The sequence below is a fragment of the Dendropsophus ebraccatus genome, chromosome 1, assembly GCF_027789765.1.
Source record: "Dendropsophus ebraccatus isolate aDenEbr1 chromosome 1, aDenEbr1.pat, whole genome shotgun sequence".
Lineage (NCBI taxonomy): Eukaryota > Metazoa > Chordata > Amphibia > Anura > Hylidae > Dendropsophus > Dendropsophus ebraccatus.
Genome location: NC_091454.1, coordinates 109,110,180 through 109,129,266, shown reverse-complemented (window position 1 = coordinate 109,129,266; position 19,087 = coordinate 109,110,180). Strand labels below are relative to the sequence as shown.

The 19,087-nt window shown below is 40.6% G+C and overlaps 1 protein-coding gene across 2 annotated transcripts in view; it reads left to right on the top strand.

Moving 5' to 3' along the window:
- Positions 1-18,039, top strand: part of WASL (WASP like actin nucleation promoting factor) — a 49,901-nt gene extending 31,862 nt beyond the window's left edge. Inside the window, exons 3-12 of one of the 2 annotated variants that reach the window (XM_069976643.1) lie at positions 505-591; positions 1,499-1,595; positions 3,285-3,308; positions 4,250-4,415; positions 6,229-6,271; positions 10,386-10,539; positions 11,810-11,827; positions 12,138-12,673; positions 12,768-12,876; positions 16,611-18,039. In XM_069976643.1, coding sequence (XP_069832744.1) covers positions 505-591; positions 1,499-1,595; positions 3,285-3,308; positions 4,250-4,415; positions 6,229-6,271; positions 10,386-10,539; positions 11,810-11,827; positions 12,138-12,673; positions 12,768-12,876; positions 16,611-16,672 — 1,296 coding nt within the window. In that variant the 3' untranslated portion in view covers positions 16,673-18,039. The remainder of the gene's footprint in view (positions 1-504; positions 592-1,498; positions 1,596-3,284; positions 3,309-4,249; positions 4,416-6,228; positions 6,272-10,385; positions 10,540-11,809; positions 11,828-12,137; positions 12,674-12,767; positions 12,877-16,610) is intronic. The other variant, XM_069976649.1, reaches the window with a different exon arrangement.
- Positions 18,040-19,087: the final 1,048 nt, after the last annotated feature.

Genomic DNA, 19,087 nt, shown 5'->3' with positions numbered 1-19,087 from the left:
TTATGGTATATCTAGCAGAAAATGTCTTTCTTTGCCTAAGTATATAAACTTTTATTTATATGGAACATAATTTGTCACTTCTCTGCCCACATTTAGGTAATGTTCACATAACATATCTTTTGCATAAATCATGGCCATCCTAATTTAACAGAAATGAATATCACCCAGCTGCCGTACCGGCCAGGAGGAGCTTGTGAACTTGGCCATAGGGTTGATTGTGGCAGCTTGGTATTATTTGCAGATATTAAAATTCTACTCTGTAGGCCTCTAAAAGTTTGTTGATAAATAGACTAAAAAGAGGAGTGCCTTGTAGTACTTCACTAGTAACTGTGACCCAGTCAGAGTATGTTCCATTATTATAGTATGCATTTAGTGTATTTTTTCCACTTTTGTACTAGTTTATTAAAAACATAAAGGCTTAATATTGTGCATGTTACCAACTTACGCATATAGATTATACACAACAGTTTTGATTGTGTGTATTTTATTTTCCTTGTTTTTTAGGATGGCCGGCAACTGTACGAACAGGAACTTTATTATAACTTTGTATATAATAGCCCAAGATCATATTTTCACACGTTTGCTGGTGATGTAAGTATTGATACATTGTGCTTTTAATGTGGTGTAATAGTGATAAAATAACCATTATTCTATCTATAGAAGAAGGGACTGAACATTGGGCATATGTCAATGAGAATATCTTGGTCATATAGATAACTGATATATCTCAGAATTGTGAGCACAATTATTATTAGTGATTGAAGAGCAGAGCTTCTGGCAAGCAAATTAGGCCTGTATTTCATCAGGGACATGCGGGTGTGTGATAAAAATGAAAAGCAATAATATACATTTGGTAAAAGTCCGTCTACTATCTAGTTAAAGGGGTATTCTGGGCAGCAGTGAAAAATTCAGGGGAGGGATGGGTGTTGGCAACAAAATAAAGAAGTCCTATTTACCCATCCCTGTGCCCCTGCAGAGAGGTGTTACCATTGACTGTGCCCACACTGGCCTCCTGAAGTTCCCTATCCTGCGACGTCACAGCCTCATTTAGGAATGCCTGCTTAGCCAATCTATGACTGTAACAAGACACTGCTGCTATAACTGATTGGCTGCGCAGGTACATCCTGTGGTGCAATGACAAAAAAGGAACTTGGGAGATTCAGGAGCCCGGATGCTGACAGAACTTCTGGTGTTAAACTGCAGGTGCACGGGGATGGGTAAGTATTAATACTTAATTATGTTGCCAACACCCCCTGCCCCCCTGGAATTTTCACTGTCGCCCAGAGCGTTAGACCCTCTTTTGTTTTAGTAAAGCCTAATCTGGATCCCCTTTTCACAACTCTGCATTATGCTGTTTGGCTTGTTTCTCTTGGAAATTAATAAATAAAATTACATATTACATGTCCTTGGCAGTGAAAGAGTAATGTTTTCTCTTTGTTTTGGGTCCTTATTATTCTATCCTCCTTGCTTCTTATTTTGTTTACTTTGTATGATACAGGCACATCAAATTGGCCTAAACTTTGCAAGTGAAGAAGAAGCGAAAAGATTCCGAAAAGCAATAGCTGAATTGCTTGCTAGAAGACCTAAAAAACCTGGTAAGATAAGTATCCTAGTAACACAGTCCCATTTGTTTTTTTTTGTTTTTTTTTATACTTTTTAATTTTAAAAGGTTTTTGACATTATTTGATGGGGAGTTATCTGTGCTTTACCTGGGATGCAGGGTCTTATGTTGCAGACACAGCGGGAAGCTTGTTTCATTAGGTTTAATTATACATACCAGGGAGTGAGGAGAATCGGCACAAATTCTAAATAAAGGTACTATAGAGAAATTAATATGGTGTACAGTGCTACACGATTTTACGACCCCCACCTCTGCAGGTATACTTTAAAGGGAGCCAATCGGCCCAATTGGGCTGATATGGTTCCCAGGAGCACTGTATAAAGCTCCTGCAGCTGCAGCAGGAGCTTTATACCGGAGAAAAAGTTTTATTCTCCAGGCACGTGACAGACACGGGCGGGGAAGTTCATCTGGGCGGCTCCCCGCCCGTATCTAGTCAAAGCGCTCTGCCTGGCAGTGCGCTCTGCAGGATGATTGACAGGCAAAGAGGCCAGTAATGCACCGCACAGCCCCGATGGGGACAAAGGGAAGATTCTCCATTTTTGCGGGTGCCTGGTTATCACTAACAGCCAGGCCCCCACGGATGACATGGGCGCAGGTCCTGCACCTGTTTCATCCCTGTGATGTGTTCACATGTCCATCTGCAGTAACGCTATGCAGATTTGGAAGTGGTGGTACGTCCATATGCGGGAAGGTTAAACTCCTTAGATGCAGTCTTCACTATTGACTGTGGCTTAGTGGCCAAATAGCTGTGATTTCAATACAGTAAGACAACTGGCATCATTGATGGTGTCACAAAAAGTAACTTTATTTTATATGCAAATTACTGTAATAAATTAATATTTTCTTGAGCGGTAGTTTCTAAATATACAGCTTTAAAACAGCAGTACTCTTTTTTTAAAGCATAAATTGTATAAATTTCTTAACAAATAATTTTTTTCTCTCCCTTTAGGGCTCGTTCACACAGAGCAAAAGCAGCTGAATTTCTGCGCTGAATCAGCGCTGAAATTTCAGCCGTTAAAATAGGTACAGAGCTAATTTCCATTGTGTTGAATGGAAATTCTGCTCTGCAGTTCACACGGTGGAATTCCCGCACTGAACTAATCCGCTTTCCGCCAGAAGAATGAACATGTTCATTCTTCCGCTAACAGAAGCCTATACAAACCAATGGGGCTCTAATTTTCTGTTTCAGCGCGGAATACAAGCGTAATACAAGCGGAAATTACTCGCTGAATCAGCGCAGAAATGGGGAAAAAAAGGGGGGGGAGGATTCTAGTATATATTCTGGTATAGTTTAGTTTACTCGCCAAATACTCGCTGAATTTCAGCGCTGAATGCATGCGGATTCAGCGCGGATTCCTCGAGTATTCCGCGCTGAATTTGGCAAGAGCTGATTACGAGCTGAACACTTTCCTAGCGGAATACACAGGGATTCTGCTTACATTCTGCTTATATTCTGCTCGGAATTCAGTGTCAGTTGATTTCAGGCGGAAATATTTCCTCGCGTAATCCGCCCCTTTTGCTCTGTGTGAATGTTTAATGACTAATTGTTCACTATTACTTAGAGAAGGATTGTACTCTATATCTGAAATATAAGTGGTGTGTTGTATAACATTTAGTAATGTCTGTTTAGTAAGTTTTAAAGTATGGTTTGTTACTCTTCCAGATAAAAAGAGAGAACCCCCAAATGGTAAGTTGAAGTATTTTTTTCGTACATGTAGCAATAATCCACAGAACAGTTTGCATGTGTTTGAGACTGAGAATGGTCAACTGTACTTTTTTATGATTTTATGATCAAGATGTGCTCCCTCATAATTGTCACATTAAAGAAACAAGAAAGACACTATGAGTGCACCTCACAAAGTAAACAAGTCGATGCATTAGAATATGTAATCAAAAACACATTCTTTATTGGAACACTACAAATACATCAACATGGTTAAAAGCATTTAAATACCCATATTGGGTATGAAAAATCAAGGACCACTGTATAAATAACCAGTAATCCTTCAGGGAGCTGCTTTTTGTCAAATACAAAAAAAATACATGATCAGAGGCACCAATACACTATAACTCATTGAAATCAGATCAATACCATAATGATTGTAGTAAAGTACAATATAATTTCAGGGGTACTTACACCAGACTATAAAGTGCACAATAATAATAATGTAGAATCACTGAAGTAGTAAGCTGCTAATGCAGACAGTGCATTATACCAATGTAAACTATCCTAATAACCTGCAATCCCAAAGTAACAGTGCTAACCCCAAAACCATAAACAATGCAAGTAAAGACACAAAGTACCCTGCAGTTAACTATCAAACCACTCTGATAGTCATGGTGCAATGCCCCCCCCCCCCCCCAACGTTCAAGCTGTGTAATAAGAAATCATTTAGAGAGTCTATCTGCAAGAGGGGTGCCAGTTTACATAGAGTATCAGGCCATCTTATAGGGCCCTTAGCCCGTGTAGGACAGAATTACTGTGCCCTTTGCAGAAACTCCATAGGTTTAGTGATGGTCATCAGCGAACTATTTCTATTCTGATGCAGGTTCTGTCCATGTCCTGTTAAATAAGGGTAACATTTTAAAGAGTCTTACAGTCTGTTATACCATACTGTTCTTTTCCAGGACCAAGTCTCCCCATGGCAACAGTTGACATCATACATCCCGAAATTGCCACCCCAAGATACAGTACACAAGTGAATAACGTTCCTTATAACAAAGATAAGAAAAAAGGGAAAAACAAGAAGAAGAGAATCACCAAGGCAGACATTGGGACACCTAGTAATTTCCAGTAAGTATATCTGTAGCAATAAGTTTTACTGTAAACAGTTATGGTGTATTAGAAAGTTATAGTTTGCGTTCATTCTAGGAGTTGCTGGATGGAGATCATTAGATGACAGTCGTGTCACTGTCATGTCCCCCACAGCCCTGGCAGGATTGATGATGATCAATTTATCCCAGACATCACATACATGTACGTGATTGTTCTGGTAAGGATGCATGGGGCGGGCTCGGGACTGAAGCCCACCCCATTCATGACTCCACCCGGCTGCGATCAGCAGCTGGGGGGGTGACCCTTATAGCCAGCATGGAGTGTTCTTCTATGCCAGCTATTTAACCATTTACATGCAGCTGTCAAAACTGGCCTTTAAATACATTTATAGTGGTCCAGATCACCATATCATCAGATCCAAGCGATGCAGTTGCAAGAAGCTGATCTGTTGTAGAGAAAGCCCAAGGCCTCTGCTAGGTCTGGCTAGCTGCCATGGTTCCGTCAGTTGCTTCAGTCTGTCTCCGGTAATGTGCCAAGATGATAGATCAATGCAGTACATAGGTCCTGCATTGATCTCTCAGAACGTAACTGTAGGTCCTGATGCGGGAAGGGGCGGTTCACAGTTTGGCTGTTTGGCCACCCCACTCTGAACCACCGCGATCCTGGGTGCTATCTGTAGCCTGGGACCACGGCTATTAGCGTCCGCCGTGCCTGCTAATCATACATTTGAATGCAGTTGTCAAAACTCACCGCTGCATTTAAATGTATTGTGTGCCCCTTTCCCTGGTGTCTAAGGGGGACTAAAAGTTAACGTATACTGTTGAAAAAAAATGTTTCTATTTATAAAAAAAAAATCCCCCCTTTTTCCCATTTTATAAATAAATATATTTGGTATTGCCGCGTGTAATTGCCTGAACTATTAAATTATCACATTCCTGATCTCGCATGGTTAACGGCGTAATCGCAAAAACCCGCCAAAGTGCAAAATTGCGGATTTATTGTCATATTAAATCCAGAAAAATTGTAGTAAGTGACCAAAAAGGCGCATATGCGCAATAAAAGTACTGATAGATAGAACAGATCATGACGCAAAAAATTTAATATCTCACACAGCCCCATAGACCATAGGATAAAAGTGTTATAAGGATGGGAATAGAGCAATTTTAAACACACTTAGTTTTTTTAAAAGGTTTTAATTTTTTAAAAGCGGTCAGATTAAATAAAAGTAATATAAATTACATATCGTTGTAATCATACTGACTTGAAGAACATAGATAACATGTCAGTTTTACTACAGAACGAATGGCGTAAACACGAAACTCCCCCCCCCCCCCCCCCCCCCCCCAAAAATGAAAACAAATTCCTTTTTTTTTTTTTTCAATTTCACTGCACGAATTTTTTTTTTCCTGGTTTTACAGCATATTGTATGGAAAAATTAAGTCTGTCATTGCAAAGTGCAATTAGTGGTGAAAAAATGCAAGTGCTATGGCGCTTTAAACAGGAAACTAAAAAGCAAGGAATAGGAGGAAGCGAAAACGCAAAAACGAAAATTAGTGGTTAAAAGTTGCACCGTCATTACCAATAAATAATGCGTTATAAAAGTGTTATAAGAAAGGGAATAGAGCAATTTTGAACACATTTTGGTTTGTTTTTTTATTTTTTTAAAGCAGTCAAATAAAATAAGTTATACAAGTTGCCTATGATTGTTATTATAGTGACCAGAGGAACTTACCTAACTCGTCCGTTTTACCACAGGGCGAAATGGCATTAAGACTTGGCCTCCTCTGGTTCTGAACAGTTGCCTTGTTTAACTTTCTTTTATTTTGTTTAGACACATTGGACATGTCGGCTGGGATCCGAACACTGGATTTGACGTAAGTATGTGGTGTACGAAAGCTATATAAATTTCGTATTCAGGACATGTGATTAGTAAAATTCATAGTACTAAATGTGTACTGTCAAGATACTGATAATTAAAAGAATGAAAGCTGTCATTATTTAAAGCACTATTACTCATGGCTCATCGTAATTAGTAAGGCATCCAGCTGTTCCATGTACAGCTAAAGCTGGGCCATAATTGCCTAAAATCGTGGTTAATCGCACATTCAGCTGCGGTAACGATAATTGAGCGATAATTAAGACACACCCCTTTTTACAAACCCCACCTACTTGGCCGTGCCAAACAGGTGATTTTTTGTTTCAATAAAGTGAAAAAGAAAAAGGAAAAGTAACTCGCTGGGCAGCAACCCAAGCTATGTACACACTACAGGACGTGTATATAGAGGTTTATAGCTATATACACACTACAGGACGTGTTTTTACAGGTATATAGCGATCTACTACAGGGGCACAGAGTATATGTAATGGGTATATAGTTTACACAGATAACAGTGCAGGGGCACACTGCATGTATGATGGGTATATAATATATTATATATAGGTGACAGTACAAAGGCACTGTTATGGGGACACTGGCACATTATAGGGGGGCTGTAGCTGGCACTGTTTTGGGGACACTGGCACATTATGAGGGGCTGTAGCTGGTAGATTATGGGGGCACATGGTGGCTTATAGGGGGCTTTAGCTGGCACTGTTATTGGGACACACAATAACACATTATAGGGGGCTGTAGCTAGCACTGTTTTGAGGGCACATGGTGGCTCATTAAAGGGGGCTGTGAGGACATTGTGGTAATCAGTATCAGTCAAAACCATATGGGTTTCTATAGGTGTCCCTGCACAGACAGCACATAGGAAACCTCCTCTAACCTGTGGAGCGCTCAGGGCTCAGCAGGGGAGATGTCCTGGTAAACTGACCCCAGAGACAGGATCTGTATTTTCACTGTATATCGCCCTGCACTACCGGTTGATTTTGGTTAGTAATAAGAGATGAGCGAACCGGGTCCGGGTTCGAGTCCATCGGAACCCGAACGTTCGGCATTTGATTAGCAGGGGCTGCTGAACTTGGATAAAGCTCTAAGGTTGTCTGGAAAACATGGATACAGCCAATGACTATATCCATGTGTTCCACATAGCCTTAGAGCTTTATCCAACTTCAGCAGTCACCGCTAATCAAATGCCGAAAGTTCGGGTTCGAATGGACTCGAGCATGCTCGAGGTTCGCTCATCTTTAGTCAGTAATCCAACAAATTAAGAATAAGTACAAACTTTTTAACTTGTAGGTTTTGCTGCTATTTATTTTGTAATATAACCACATCAGAAGTAAGTACTCATTTTTTCTGTAAATATGCCTTACATGCTTAGTGAGTTGTTCTCACCTGCTAATATACTTGGCACCAATATTTATGACCTACATATTTGAGTGCAGAGGTTGATAACACTTCTACAGGTTTTATTGTTTCTTGTAAATCCTCCAGCACATATTTGGGTCAGAGATCAGCTTTGGTGGCTCAGTGTGAGAGGAGGCTCCTTGTCTGGTATCTTTTTTTTATTTTTATTATTAAAGGTTTTATTTATAGTTTTGCAATTTATCATAAACATTACATACAAAACAAGTAAAAGACTCAAAATCCCCAGCCCACTTACAACAGTTAAATCCACTGAGACATTAAAGGGGTTGTCCGGCGATAAAAAATTATTCACAGAATAACACACATTACAAAGTTATACAACTTTGTAATGTATGTTATGTCTGTGAATGGCCCCCTTCCCCGTGTCCCACCACCGCCACCCGTGTACCCGGAAGTGTGGTGCGCTATACATTACCTGTCACGTGCCGACCACGGTCTCCGATCCTCAGCAGTGACGTCTTCTTCGGGAGCCCGGCGGATCTTCCCGAGTGCCAGCCGCCCTCTGCAGCGTCATCCGAAGCTCAGCCGCGATTGGCTGAGCATAACTGTGCTCAGCCAATCGCGGCTGAGCTGCTGATGACGTGGCTATAAGTGAGTATAATGCACCACACTTCCGGGTCTAGCGTGGGTGGGGGGAAACACGTGGAAGGGGGCCATTCACAGACATAACATACATTACAAAGTTGTATAACTTTGTAATGTGTGTTATTCTGTGAATAATTTTTTATCGCCGGACAACCCCTTTAAGCAGCACTCTAGCAGATCATTCCGAAAAGACTGGGGCAGTCCAGCGAAAAATTTAGTAGTTCGTCCCTGAAAAATGTGCCCTGAGATTGGGACAACCAATTGGGCAAATTATAGAACAGGTCAACAAGGTTGACCGCACCAAACAATTACACACACACACACACACTTCTATTGCGTAGAGTAGGTATGTCAGGAGATTTCCAAGCCGTGACAACTGTCTTTCTGGCGCAAAACAGGAGAATGCAAAAAAACAACCATTTGTAGGTACCAAAGACAACAGTGTCAATAATGCCCAACAAACAGACCTGGGGGGAAATTTAAATACTGGTGGAGGAATAATAGAACAGACGACCAGAAGGTAGCACACTCGGCAGTTGAAAAACTCAATGGAGGAAAGTGCCAGTATCACTTTGTCAATGTCATACCCACTAACTATTCAGGCCTGTGTAAAATAGAGACTATGTAAAAAAAAACTGCGTTGGATCCCTTGCACTCACAACTGACGACAAAATATATAGGCAGTCACATTTTCTCACTCGTCCTCTGATACCTCTACGCAAAAATTTCTCAAGCCTAGAACTCAAGAAAGCAAGCGCCCCAGACCCGCACTCTGCCCACTCCATTTGTTTTAGTTGAAAGAATCTAAATGGGCTAAACACAGGACACTAGTAGGGATTTTAGGGATTGAAAAGTAATAAAGTTGGAAGAATCTGGTAATTCAAACCCCTGGGGGCCCAGTAGCTTATGGCTCGATGCTGATAAAATCAGGGGAAATGTAAGTTCAACCACATACGTATCCTGGGAGAGTGGTAGGGAGTAGTAGTCCAGTTTTTGAGAGTCTGCAACCATGCGCATACAACCGCACAAACCTTGAGAAGAGGGGCGTCACCAACCTGCTTATATCTAAAGAGAGTATTAGCCAAACCCTTATACAAGCCATTTAGGGCACCATAGAGAGAGGATGCAGCATTGCTATAGTTGACGTTAAGCCACCAATGGGCATAAACCAGCTGAGAGGCTAAATAGTACATATGAATGTTAAGGGCTACCAAGCTGCCATAGTCTTTAGGAGCCTGCAATGTGGCCAGTCTAAATCTGGGAGAGTGCCCCTGCTAGTAGAAGGCCCTTAAAATAGAATCAGTCTGTGTAAAGTAGGATAAAGAAAGAGGAGTAAGCTGCCTCAGATCAGATAAACTAGCGACATAAATGCTGAACAGAACAATTTAATATTAACATGATTCTGTTCAGTTGTTCTTCTAATATGAAGGAGAATGGGCTGCACCCCTCCCTCTGCCCCCCCAGCTGCTGTTTGACAGTTGACTGCCTATACACAGCATAGAGAACTGCCAGTCAGCAGCTGGTGGGCAGAGTTTCCCTTCTCATGAATATCCAGGACTACTGGGCTCATACTTAAAATGGAGAGGACTACTTATTTTCTATGCTATTCACGAGGATATCTCCAAATCAGCTGCACAGAACAATACATAATTCTTTTTAACTTCCCTGTCACTTCTTTATGCTGCCCTTATATAGGACAGCATAAACCTGCTGAAAGTCTCTTTAAAATGTTGTACTTAAATTCCAAGCAGCCAGTGTTCACCAGCAGGGAATAACTGCTGCAAAATATATCTATGGAACATAGTCTACTGTGGATGCAAATAAGTATTCAGTCTGGCTTCATTGTTTGCACTACAATCTATTATGTAATATTACTACTTTCTGCCATCTGAGATACGTTAGTAGTTTCACCCTATTCACAAATTCCCCAATCATTAGAATCTACTAGGTGAATTAATTTCTTTGTAGGCTACCATTGTGATATCACTAAAATACTGGCATTTAGAAATGAATGTATTGCTGTAAATGAGACCATAGATTTGTATTCAATATTTGTATTTGATACAAAGCGTAAAGAATTGTTTTCTGTTTAGGTGAATAACTTGGACCCTGAACTGAAAAAACTGTTTGATTTGTGTGGGATCTCTGAAGCTCAGCTTAAAGACAAGGAGACATCAAAGGTCATCTATGACTTTATTGAAAAAACAGGAGGCGTTGAAGCTGTTAAAAATGAGTTACGCAGGCAAGGTGAGTTCTACACCGTAATAGTTTTGTATTGGGTGTAAAACAGTGGCCTTTTTGAGATTGGGCTTTTTTAGTTGACATAGAGAAACCAGAAAAATCTCATATACTGGCTGTGAAGGTTTTTTCTTCTTTTCTGGTATCCTATTAATCCCTCACATCAGCCATACAGGTATGTAAATGTCTTGTACAGTTACAATGTACCCTGTTTCCCTGAAAATATGACATCCTCCGAAAATACAGCATAGTGGAGGATTTACAGGATGGCTTAAAATAGGGCCTCCCCCGAATGTAAGACCCTCTCTGCCACCGAGGTTATATCTGATTATGCTGGTTTGTGATGACAACTACTGTTACAGTATTGGAAAAGTGGGAGACGTTTCCCAGGACTTGATCCAGCTTTTCCAGGCACCTGGAGCCGAGCAGCATGAATCATAAAGGTAGCCGGCTGCAAGCCGACCCGCAAGCATTGTGAAGCACTTCGCTAAAACGTTTAAATCCGCTCAACCCTACTTTAAACTAATAACAGGCTCCATTTTCTGGAAGCTCTAAATTTGCAAAAAAAAAAAAAAAAAAAAAAAAAAAAAGGTTACTGCTCTTCTAGTACTTTTTTTTATTTTTAAGAGGAAGTGTTACTCTTTGATGCAGTTTTATGATGATGCCATTGGTGTTTTTTTGTGCTTAATGTTCTAGATAACTAGTTCGGAAAATATAATGGTGTTGGTTGAATTTTATTTAAGACTTTACATCTACATTTATTTCTGTTAGGTATGAGACTTGTCCTTGTGTTTAGAAAGGGCTACTACTCCTCTTATGTTTATAAATCTAAACTTTGGAAGCAGAGTTTGCATATTAGCCACTAGATGTCAGCATGAGACCACTAATTGGTAATTTTCCAGAAAATGGTGTTTCCTTTTTTAGATTAATTGCTTACTATTGCTAGGAAGTTAGGCTGATGTCCCTTACTGTGCCATGATGCGCAACCCATGCGTGTGCTACAATATGTTGCATCTGTAATGTAAAGTAAAAGTTACCACCTAGAAAGTATATTGAAAAAACTGTAATGTATTTTTGTGCATTTCCCAGAGACTCATATACAGCCATTTTACACTGGATGAGTTATTGTTTGTGTAAGGGAGGATAAGCATTTTATTTGGCGCTATTTTGACCATATTACTGGTCCTGTAGAGCACTCTTCTGTACTGCTTCTGTGAGGATTTTTTTGTATCTTTTTGATATCCTCTCATTTAAAGGTCTGCTCCATTTATTTCTTTAGGTCCGCCACGTTGGACTGGTATGTATAGAGGGTTGCAAATAATTAGACTTAATAAGCATGGAGTGTAACTTTTTTTTTAATTTCATATCCTGTTTGCAGTATTGATCCTCGGATTAACACATCAAAAATGTTTTAATGTTTAGCTTATGTTCTTTTCACGGTTTTACTTTTATACAGTGTGCCTCATTGACAAGTGTTACATGCATGCACACTGCAGTGGTGCTTCTGCATTCTGTCTCTTACAACACATGCATTTAAAGATGTTGGAAAACTTTTGCTTGTGTTGACATTGTAATTCTCATGACTATTGTTGATTTCTCTTTTACAGCACCACCACCGCCTCCTTCGAGAGGTGGTGCTCCACCTCCTCCTTCGCACAGCTCAGGTTTGCCACCCCCTCCACCAGCAAGAGGTGGCATTGCAAAACCCCCTCCACCTCCTTCCAGAGCTCCAATGGCTGCACCCCCACCACCTCCACCTTTTAGACCTGGGGCCTCAGGACCACCACCACCTCCACCTAATCGAATGCATCCTCCACCACCACCGGGTCATTCTTCATCTGCACCTTCAAGTCCACCTCCCCCACCCCCTCCACCAATGCAAGGATTTGGAGCCCCCGCCCCACCGCCTCCTCCACCTCCACCAGGTCCGCCTCCTCCACCTGGTCCACCACCTCCACCTGGGTCAGCAGCTGACAATGATCTTCAGATTGCACCTCCTGTTGGCAGCAAAGCAGCTCTTCTTGAGCAAATTAAGGGAGGAGCTCAGCTAAAGAAAGTAGACAATAAGGAAAATCGACCAGTGTCTTCCTCTGGACGAGATGCTCTGCTAGACCAAATACGACAGGGAATACAGTTAAAAGCTGTAAGTAACTACTGCAAATGTCCAATCTCTTAGTATGATGCCCATCATATTACTTTTCTCCCCTTCTTATAACTATGTTTGCATTGTTTACCAGGTGACAGATGAGGCAGATGCCGTTGCATCTACACCTGCTCCTGCTCCTGGAATAGTAGGAGCACTGATGGAAGTAATGCAGAAAAGGAGTAAAGCCATTCATTCTTCAGGTATGCATAGCAAATGTGTACTTTCTACATAAGCAATGTCCTGGATGTATCCTCTGTTACTAATTCACACATAAGTATATTTTTTTTCATATAGATTTTATATGATTATAGGGAAGCCATCTAGGCTAAGCTGCTGCAAAGGCAGTTCCAGATTTTCTTCCTTTTTGTGGCTTCAAGAACACTTGACCATCGCATATTATCAGTGTTGGATCGAAATGTATATTCATTGCATTTTGAAAGTCTCTCGATCCTTTCACTTTTTTCACATTGTTTTGTTGAGGCTTTGTGCTAAAGCAAAAAATCTGTACTTGGTAGCCCATAAAAACAATGTGAAAACAGAAATTTAGCAAACTTATTCAAGTGTACCTGTCAGAAAGCATCCAACATCCACTCGGCAGCCAGAAGTTCGCGTATCCATGGGACATGACACGGAACACACAGTCAGTATTGCACGTGACCCCGCTTGGATCAGAATGCGGGTTGCACACATTACTGACTCGGCATGTTCCTTCTCCATGGACACAGAAACAACTCTGTCTATATAAAGTCTCACAGCTGATAATGCATATCAGAGCACAAACCAAGCCATGAGGAGGAAAGAGCAGCCTGTAGTGCTCAGTGACGGGATCGGTGGCATAGATCTGGAAAAGGGTGCTGAAATATTTGTAGCTACCAAGATGACAATGGCCTCCGTCATTTTTAAAAGCGACTCTGTACCCACAATCTGACCCCCCAAACCACTTGTACCTTCGGATAGCTGCTTTTAATCCAAGATCTGTCCTGGAGTCCGTTTGGCAGGTGATGCAGTTATTGTCCTAAAAAACAACTTTTCAAACTTGCCGCCCGTGCCAAATGGGAGTATCTGTGCCCTAACTTTGCACCACCCCTCCGTCCCTCCTCTCCTCCCTCTTCATCATTAGGAATGCCACTGGAACATTTTCTCCATGCTGAACACTGCACAGCTGCTTAACGATCCAGCTCATGTGCAATGAATCAGCTCACCCAGCACATATGTTGTCTGGCTTCAGACTATGGTCATGGCGTTTGCTAAACGCTGAATTCGCATGGAACGTTTTTGTAAATTTTGATCGGTCAGCACTTCCATGTGATAAGAAGTATTAAAACATAACTTTAATTTATTAATATATATAATAAAATTTCATGATATATATTTATGAATTAAAAGTTATGTTTTAATCCTCCTTATCACATGGGATTGTGGACCGATCACAATCTCTGGTTTCCTGATGTAATGAAGAGTCAAAGAGGAGTTATGGCTCAACGTTTGTGCCTCACCACTTCTTCCTCCTCCCTCTTCATAAATAATCAATGCTGCTCAGCCTCCTGGTCACTCCTGCTGTCAACCGAGGACTGATCTGCAATCAGATATAGTTGAATCTCCTAGCCTGTGTTGGTGCTGTGGTCTAGGAGGTTCAACTATATCTGATTGCAGGTCAGTCCTCTGTTGGCAGATACTGACTGACAGCATGAAAGAGCAGGAGGCTGAGCAGCATTTATTATTCATGAAGAAGAGGGAGGAGGAAGCATTGGTGAGGTGTGCTTGACTGAGGCACAACTCCATATTGACTCTTCATCAGAGTAGGAGACCCAAGATTGTGCATAATCTCTGGGGAGATCTCAAGCATGCATTTCATGCAAGAGAGCACAGGAATTTGAATATTTTTGGTTGTCATTATGATTTAACATAGTAAACATAGTAGTTTGGAAATGAATGGCTTCACCCAAACACTAACCATGAGTGGAAACAAAGTTTTTATGTTATCTTTTATATTCTCTGAAAAAAGGACAAGAAAGCAAAATTTCTGCCAGAGTATGCAAACTTGAGCACAACTGTATGTCAGTGCAAGAAATTTAGTTTTTCCCTTTTCAATATTTAGCTAAGATATCCAACATATTAGTGGAGATTTATCAAACTGGTGTAAAGTGAAACTGGCTCAGTTGCCCCTAGCAACCAATCAGATTCCGCCTTTCATTCCTCAGACCCTTTGGAAAATGAAAAGTGGAATCTGATTGGTTGCTAGGGACAACTGAGCCAGTTTCACTTTACACCATGTTTGATAAATCTCCCCCATTGTTTTTACCTTGTCGTTTTGGGGTATTGATGAGGAGAAATAATATATTTTTTTTACTCACAAGGCCAAAACTGAACAATGCAAAAAAAGTGTAAAGGTCTGAAGACTAAAGATGAGCGAACCTTTAGCATGCTCAAGTCCATCCGAACCCGAACGTTTGGCATTTGATTAACGGTGGCTGCTGAAGTTGGATAAAACTCTAAGGTTGTCTGGAAAACATGGATACAGCCAATGACTATATCCATGTTTTCCACATAGCCTTAGGGCTTTATCCAACTTCATCAGCCACCGCTAATCAAATGCCGAACTATCTGGTTCAGATGGACTCTAGGTTCGCTCATCTCTACTGAAGACTTTCCAAATGCACTGTGTGTGAGAGGGTGCATAACTATAGAGATGAACGCGACTCGCGCATGCTGGCTGACAAATTTGGATACAGCCTATTGCTGTTTACATGTTTTCTAGTATCCCCAAGGGCTGCATCCAACTTCGATAGCCACTCTTATTCAAATGCCAATCCATCTCACGCATGCTAGTAAATATATATAATAAATATGTCAGCCCATTGTAGGGTTGAGCGATACGGTCAAAACATTTTAATCTTTATTTTTATTATTTATTTTGCTAAATCCCCCATGTAACCCGAACTCTCCCAGGCAAGGAGAGGAGCGCTACCAGTGTCTATTTATACAGCACCAAGGCCTGCACAGTTTACTGCCACAGTAAATACAGATATTGCAACGCCACAGTATATATAAACTCTGATACTGTGGTGGTGCAGTGTCTGGATATACTGTGGCAGTACAGTGCCTGTATACACAGCACCAGGTCTGGGACTGTGTACATGGAGGAGATTGCCACAGAAAATACAGACACTACACTGCCAGCACAGTATATAGAGACTCTGTACATACTGTGCCAATGCAATATCTGAATACTATGGCAGTCTTTTGTACCTTGTGCTGGCCCTGGTGCTGTGTAAGCCCTGCTGCAATCAACCACACACCCTTCCCCGGTCCCTAGCCTGCTGGTACCTGGAAGGCCTTCAAAGTCGGCGTGGCCCTGGCGTCCAGCAGCACCTCGTCCGCGTCCCGCACATCTTGATCAGCGACAGAGCAGCCCTTTCCCCAGCCCGATGACGTCTTTTATGTGTTCATGGGGCGGGAAGTGTGTTTCTGTGTCCAGCTGGACGCCAAGCTGCTCCAGGCCATGTGATCTGCAGGAAGAGGCTGCTGACAGCCGGCTCTCCCTGCAGGCAGAATTTTTTTTTTTTTTGGAAAATCGAATTCACGATTTTTTTCAAAACATCTAATCTTAAGGACCTCCAAGGGCAGATTAATTGCATTCATTTGATTAATTGCTCAACACTATAGCCTATTGTTCTGAGGCTCAGTAGCCAGAATCAAAATAATTTTGGAAAAGTAGAACTTTTAAGCTGAGATCATCCGGATCCAAGATCATGATTCAGGAAGTAATGCAGGGATTTATTGAAGACTATTATGAGAGTGACCCATTATATGTTATACAGAATGTGTGTGTAAAGAGAGTTATAATCATGGTATTCAAATGTTCATAGAGTCACACACATATGCGCACAGCCTATTTCTTTTTTTATTAGTAATCTCTTTCTTTACTTCTTAGATACTGATGAAGATGAGGATGATGATGAAGACTTTGAGGATGAGGATGAATGGGATGATTGATCTACACGTTATATAAATATATATAATATATATTTTTTTTAAGGTGAATGAATACTAAACACTACTTTCTGTCTATGACTTCTGTAAAATGATCATGTAAATGGTTTACCAATCTGCTGTATATTTTTGTTGCCTTTTGCTTTTTTTAATAATCTGTGCAATACCTCATTGGAAATGCAAAGGTTTGTCATAACTCTGCACACAAATCTTCCTCTTGCTAACCGTGTGCAAACTGACATTACATAACAAATCACATTGGTGAATAGATAACAACCTGTGCGTGACAAGACCTCCGTACTTAAGATTGAGTCAGTTACAGAACAACCTTTAATTTAATTGTAATAATGAAAAAAAGAGACACTATTTTCTTACCCTGATTTTTCTGTATCTAAATACCTTATTGAAATCTAGTATAGCACTACAATGGTTTTTTAAGTCATGCTGATCTTTGCTATTTCCACACCATGTTTTGAATTGGATGCTAAATGGATGTTACTTTTGTATGTATGTACTTTTTTTTTTTTTGTTTTCTTTCTTCCTTGACACTACAAGAAATTGGTTTGTATTATTGCAGCCACTACCGATAATGCAAGTATCCCAATTTAGAAAGTTCAAGCAATAGCATCTGCTATTTTACAGCAATATTGACTGTTTTGTTAAACCATTTTATATCCAATACGTTGCAAAATTGAAAGTAGGACAGAACACCAACTAAGCGTTGGTGACTATTTTAATTTACACGGTGAGTAGAACTGACCGACAAAGCAGTGCTACATGAGGCCACTGTTCAAGACAGGCCCTTACTGCTTCAACAACATTGATACACTTGCCTGTAGCCTGAATACTACATGTTAAATCACATTGGACTATAACAGAAACGGTGCCTGTTCTGCACTTTTACTCATCTATGTTGACAGAGCTGCTTGCTTCTCTACTGTAGGGATACGTTTCTGAATGCCACATTGCAGAAGCTCCAGAATCCATTCAGTGCCGTTTATTGTGCTGCATTCCTGTGTATCAAATAGCAAACACTAAAACACAATCATACAGAAAACCTATCTTGAATGGCAAATGAATATTAGTCTATATGGTAAAATAAACACTAATATGTTATGAACCTGCCTATTGCAATGCTCTATTATCTATTGTATAGTTTGGGGGAACAGAGGTTGGCATTAATAAGAAATAAAGAACATACTTTGTATACATTACATGATATCTACTTCTATTCACATGCCTTCATCTTTGAGCATATAGCCTCTTTCTAATGTCAGTGCTGGTATATGGGACAGGAACAAGTTTCCCATTCTATACTAGTTGAAGAATCACAATAAACAAGTTCCTGTTGGTTAAGCTTTCATTGTAAATGTTACTGGCTGTTAATCACTAATATAAGGCTGAGTGTGACAGGCTGGTCCTGTTTCATTTTATATTCTGGATTTCCGAAGTATTGAACTATCAATAATCATGCAATTAAAATGATCATGTAAACGTTAAAGTGTATTTTATGCATAATAAGAACTGCGTGTATGTAACCTTGGGCTCTCATCCTGTGTAGATGTGGCAGCATGGAGCATGTTCAGTGTGTACTCTTGTATTAGTATAAATCCTTCCTTCTCACAGTTACCAAGGCCATTTGCTGGATGCAACAGTTCTGCTGCGGCACAAGTGTACCTCTCACTTTACTTTGCTGGCCTCCAATCCTAATATGCTCATCTTAATAAAACGTCAGGCTATATACCCTAATTAATTATTTTTACCCTTCCTTGAATTAACGTTTTTTTAGGCTTTATATCATACACACTTGTCATATCTGGTTTATAAAAGATTCCAGCAGACCTGTTTCCATTAGGCTGATGATTCAGCAATTGAGTCCTTTTGTCACCAAGTGTAAAAGTGAAAGTTTCCCTTTAACTTACAATCAACAGGTTAGACGCATCTAACCTGCTGATTTGTCCTTTTTGTGCATGTGGCACTGAGGATGAGAATAAGTCTCTTGCCTTCATTCTCGGCGCTTTTTCCGTGCAGTTAGTAGTTAGATCCATAGGCTAATCCGCGGATTGGAGCATTTGACTTATTGACAAGTGACAGCCTGGAGAAGATTCAGTGACATCATGAAAATACACGGGATAAAGGTGTCCATATACCTTCAAATATTGTCATGTTTGAATGACAACTGTGGTATAATTCCTGACATTCCTATCAGGGCTGTGGAGTTGGTACAGCAGCCCCGACTCCAACTCCTGAATTTTATCAGAGACAGACTCCAGTTTCTTCATAAATGGACAATCAGACACCAGGGGAGGTATTTATCACACTGGTGCAATACAATACCAGTGAAATGGAGGTCAGACATAGGCCCAGATTTATCAGCTTTCTGTCGGTGCCTGCGCTCCTGAATTATCGCTGTCCCAC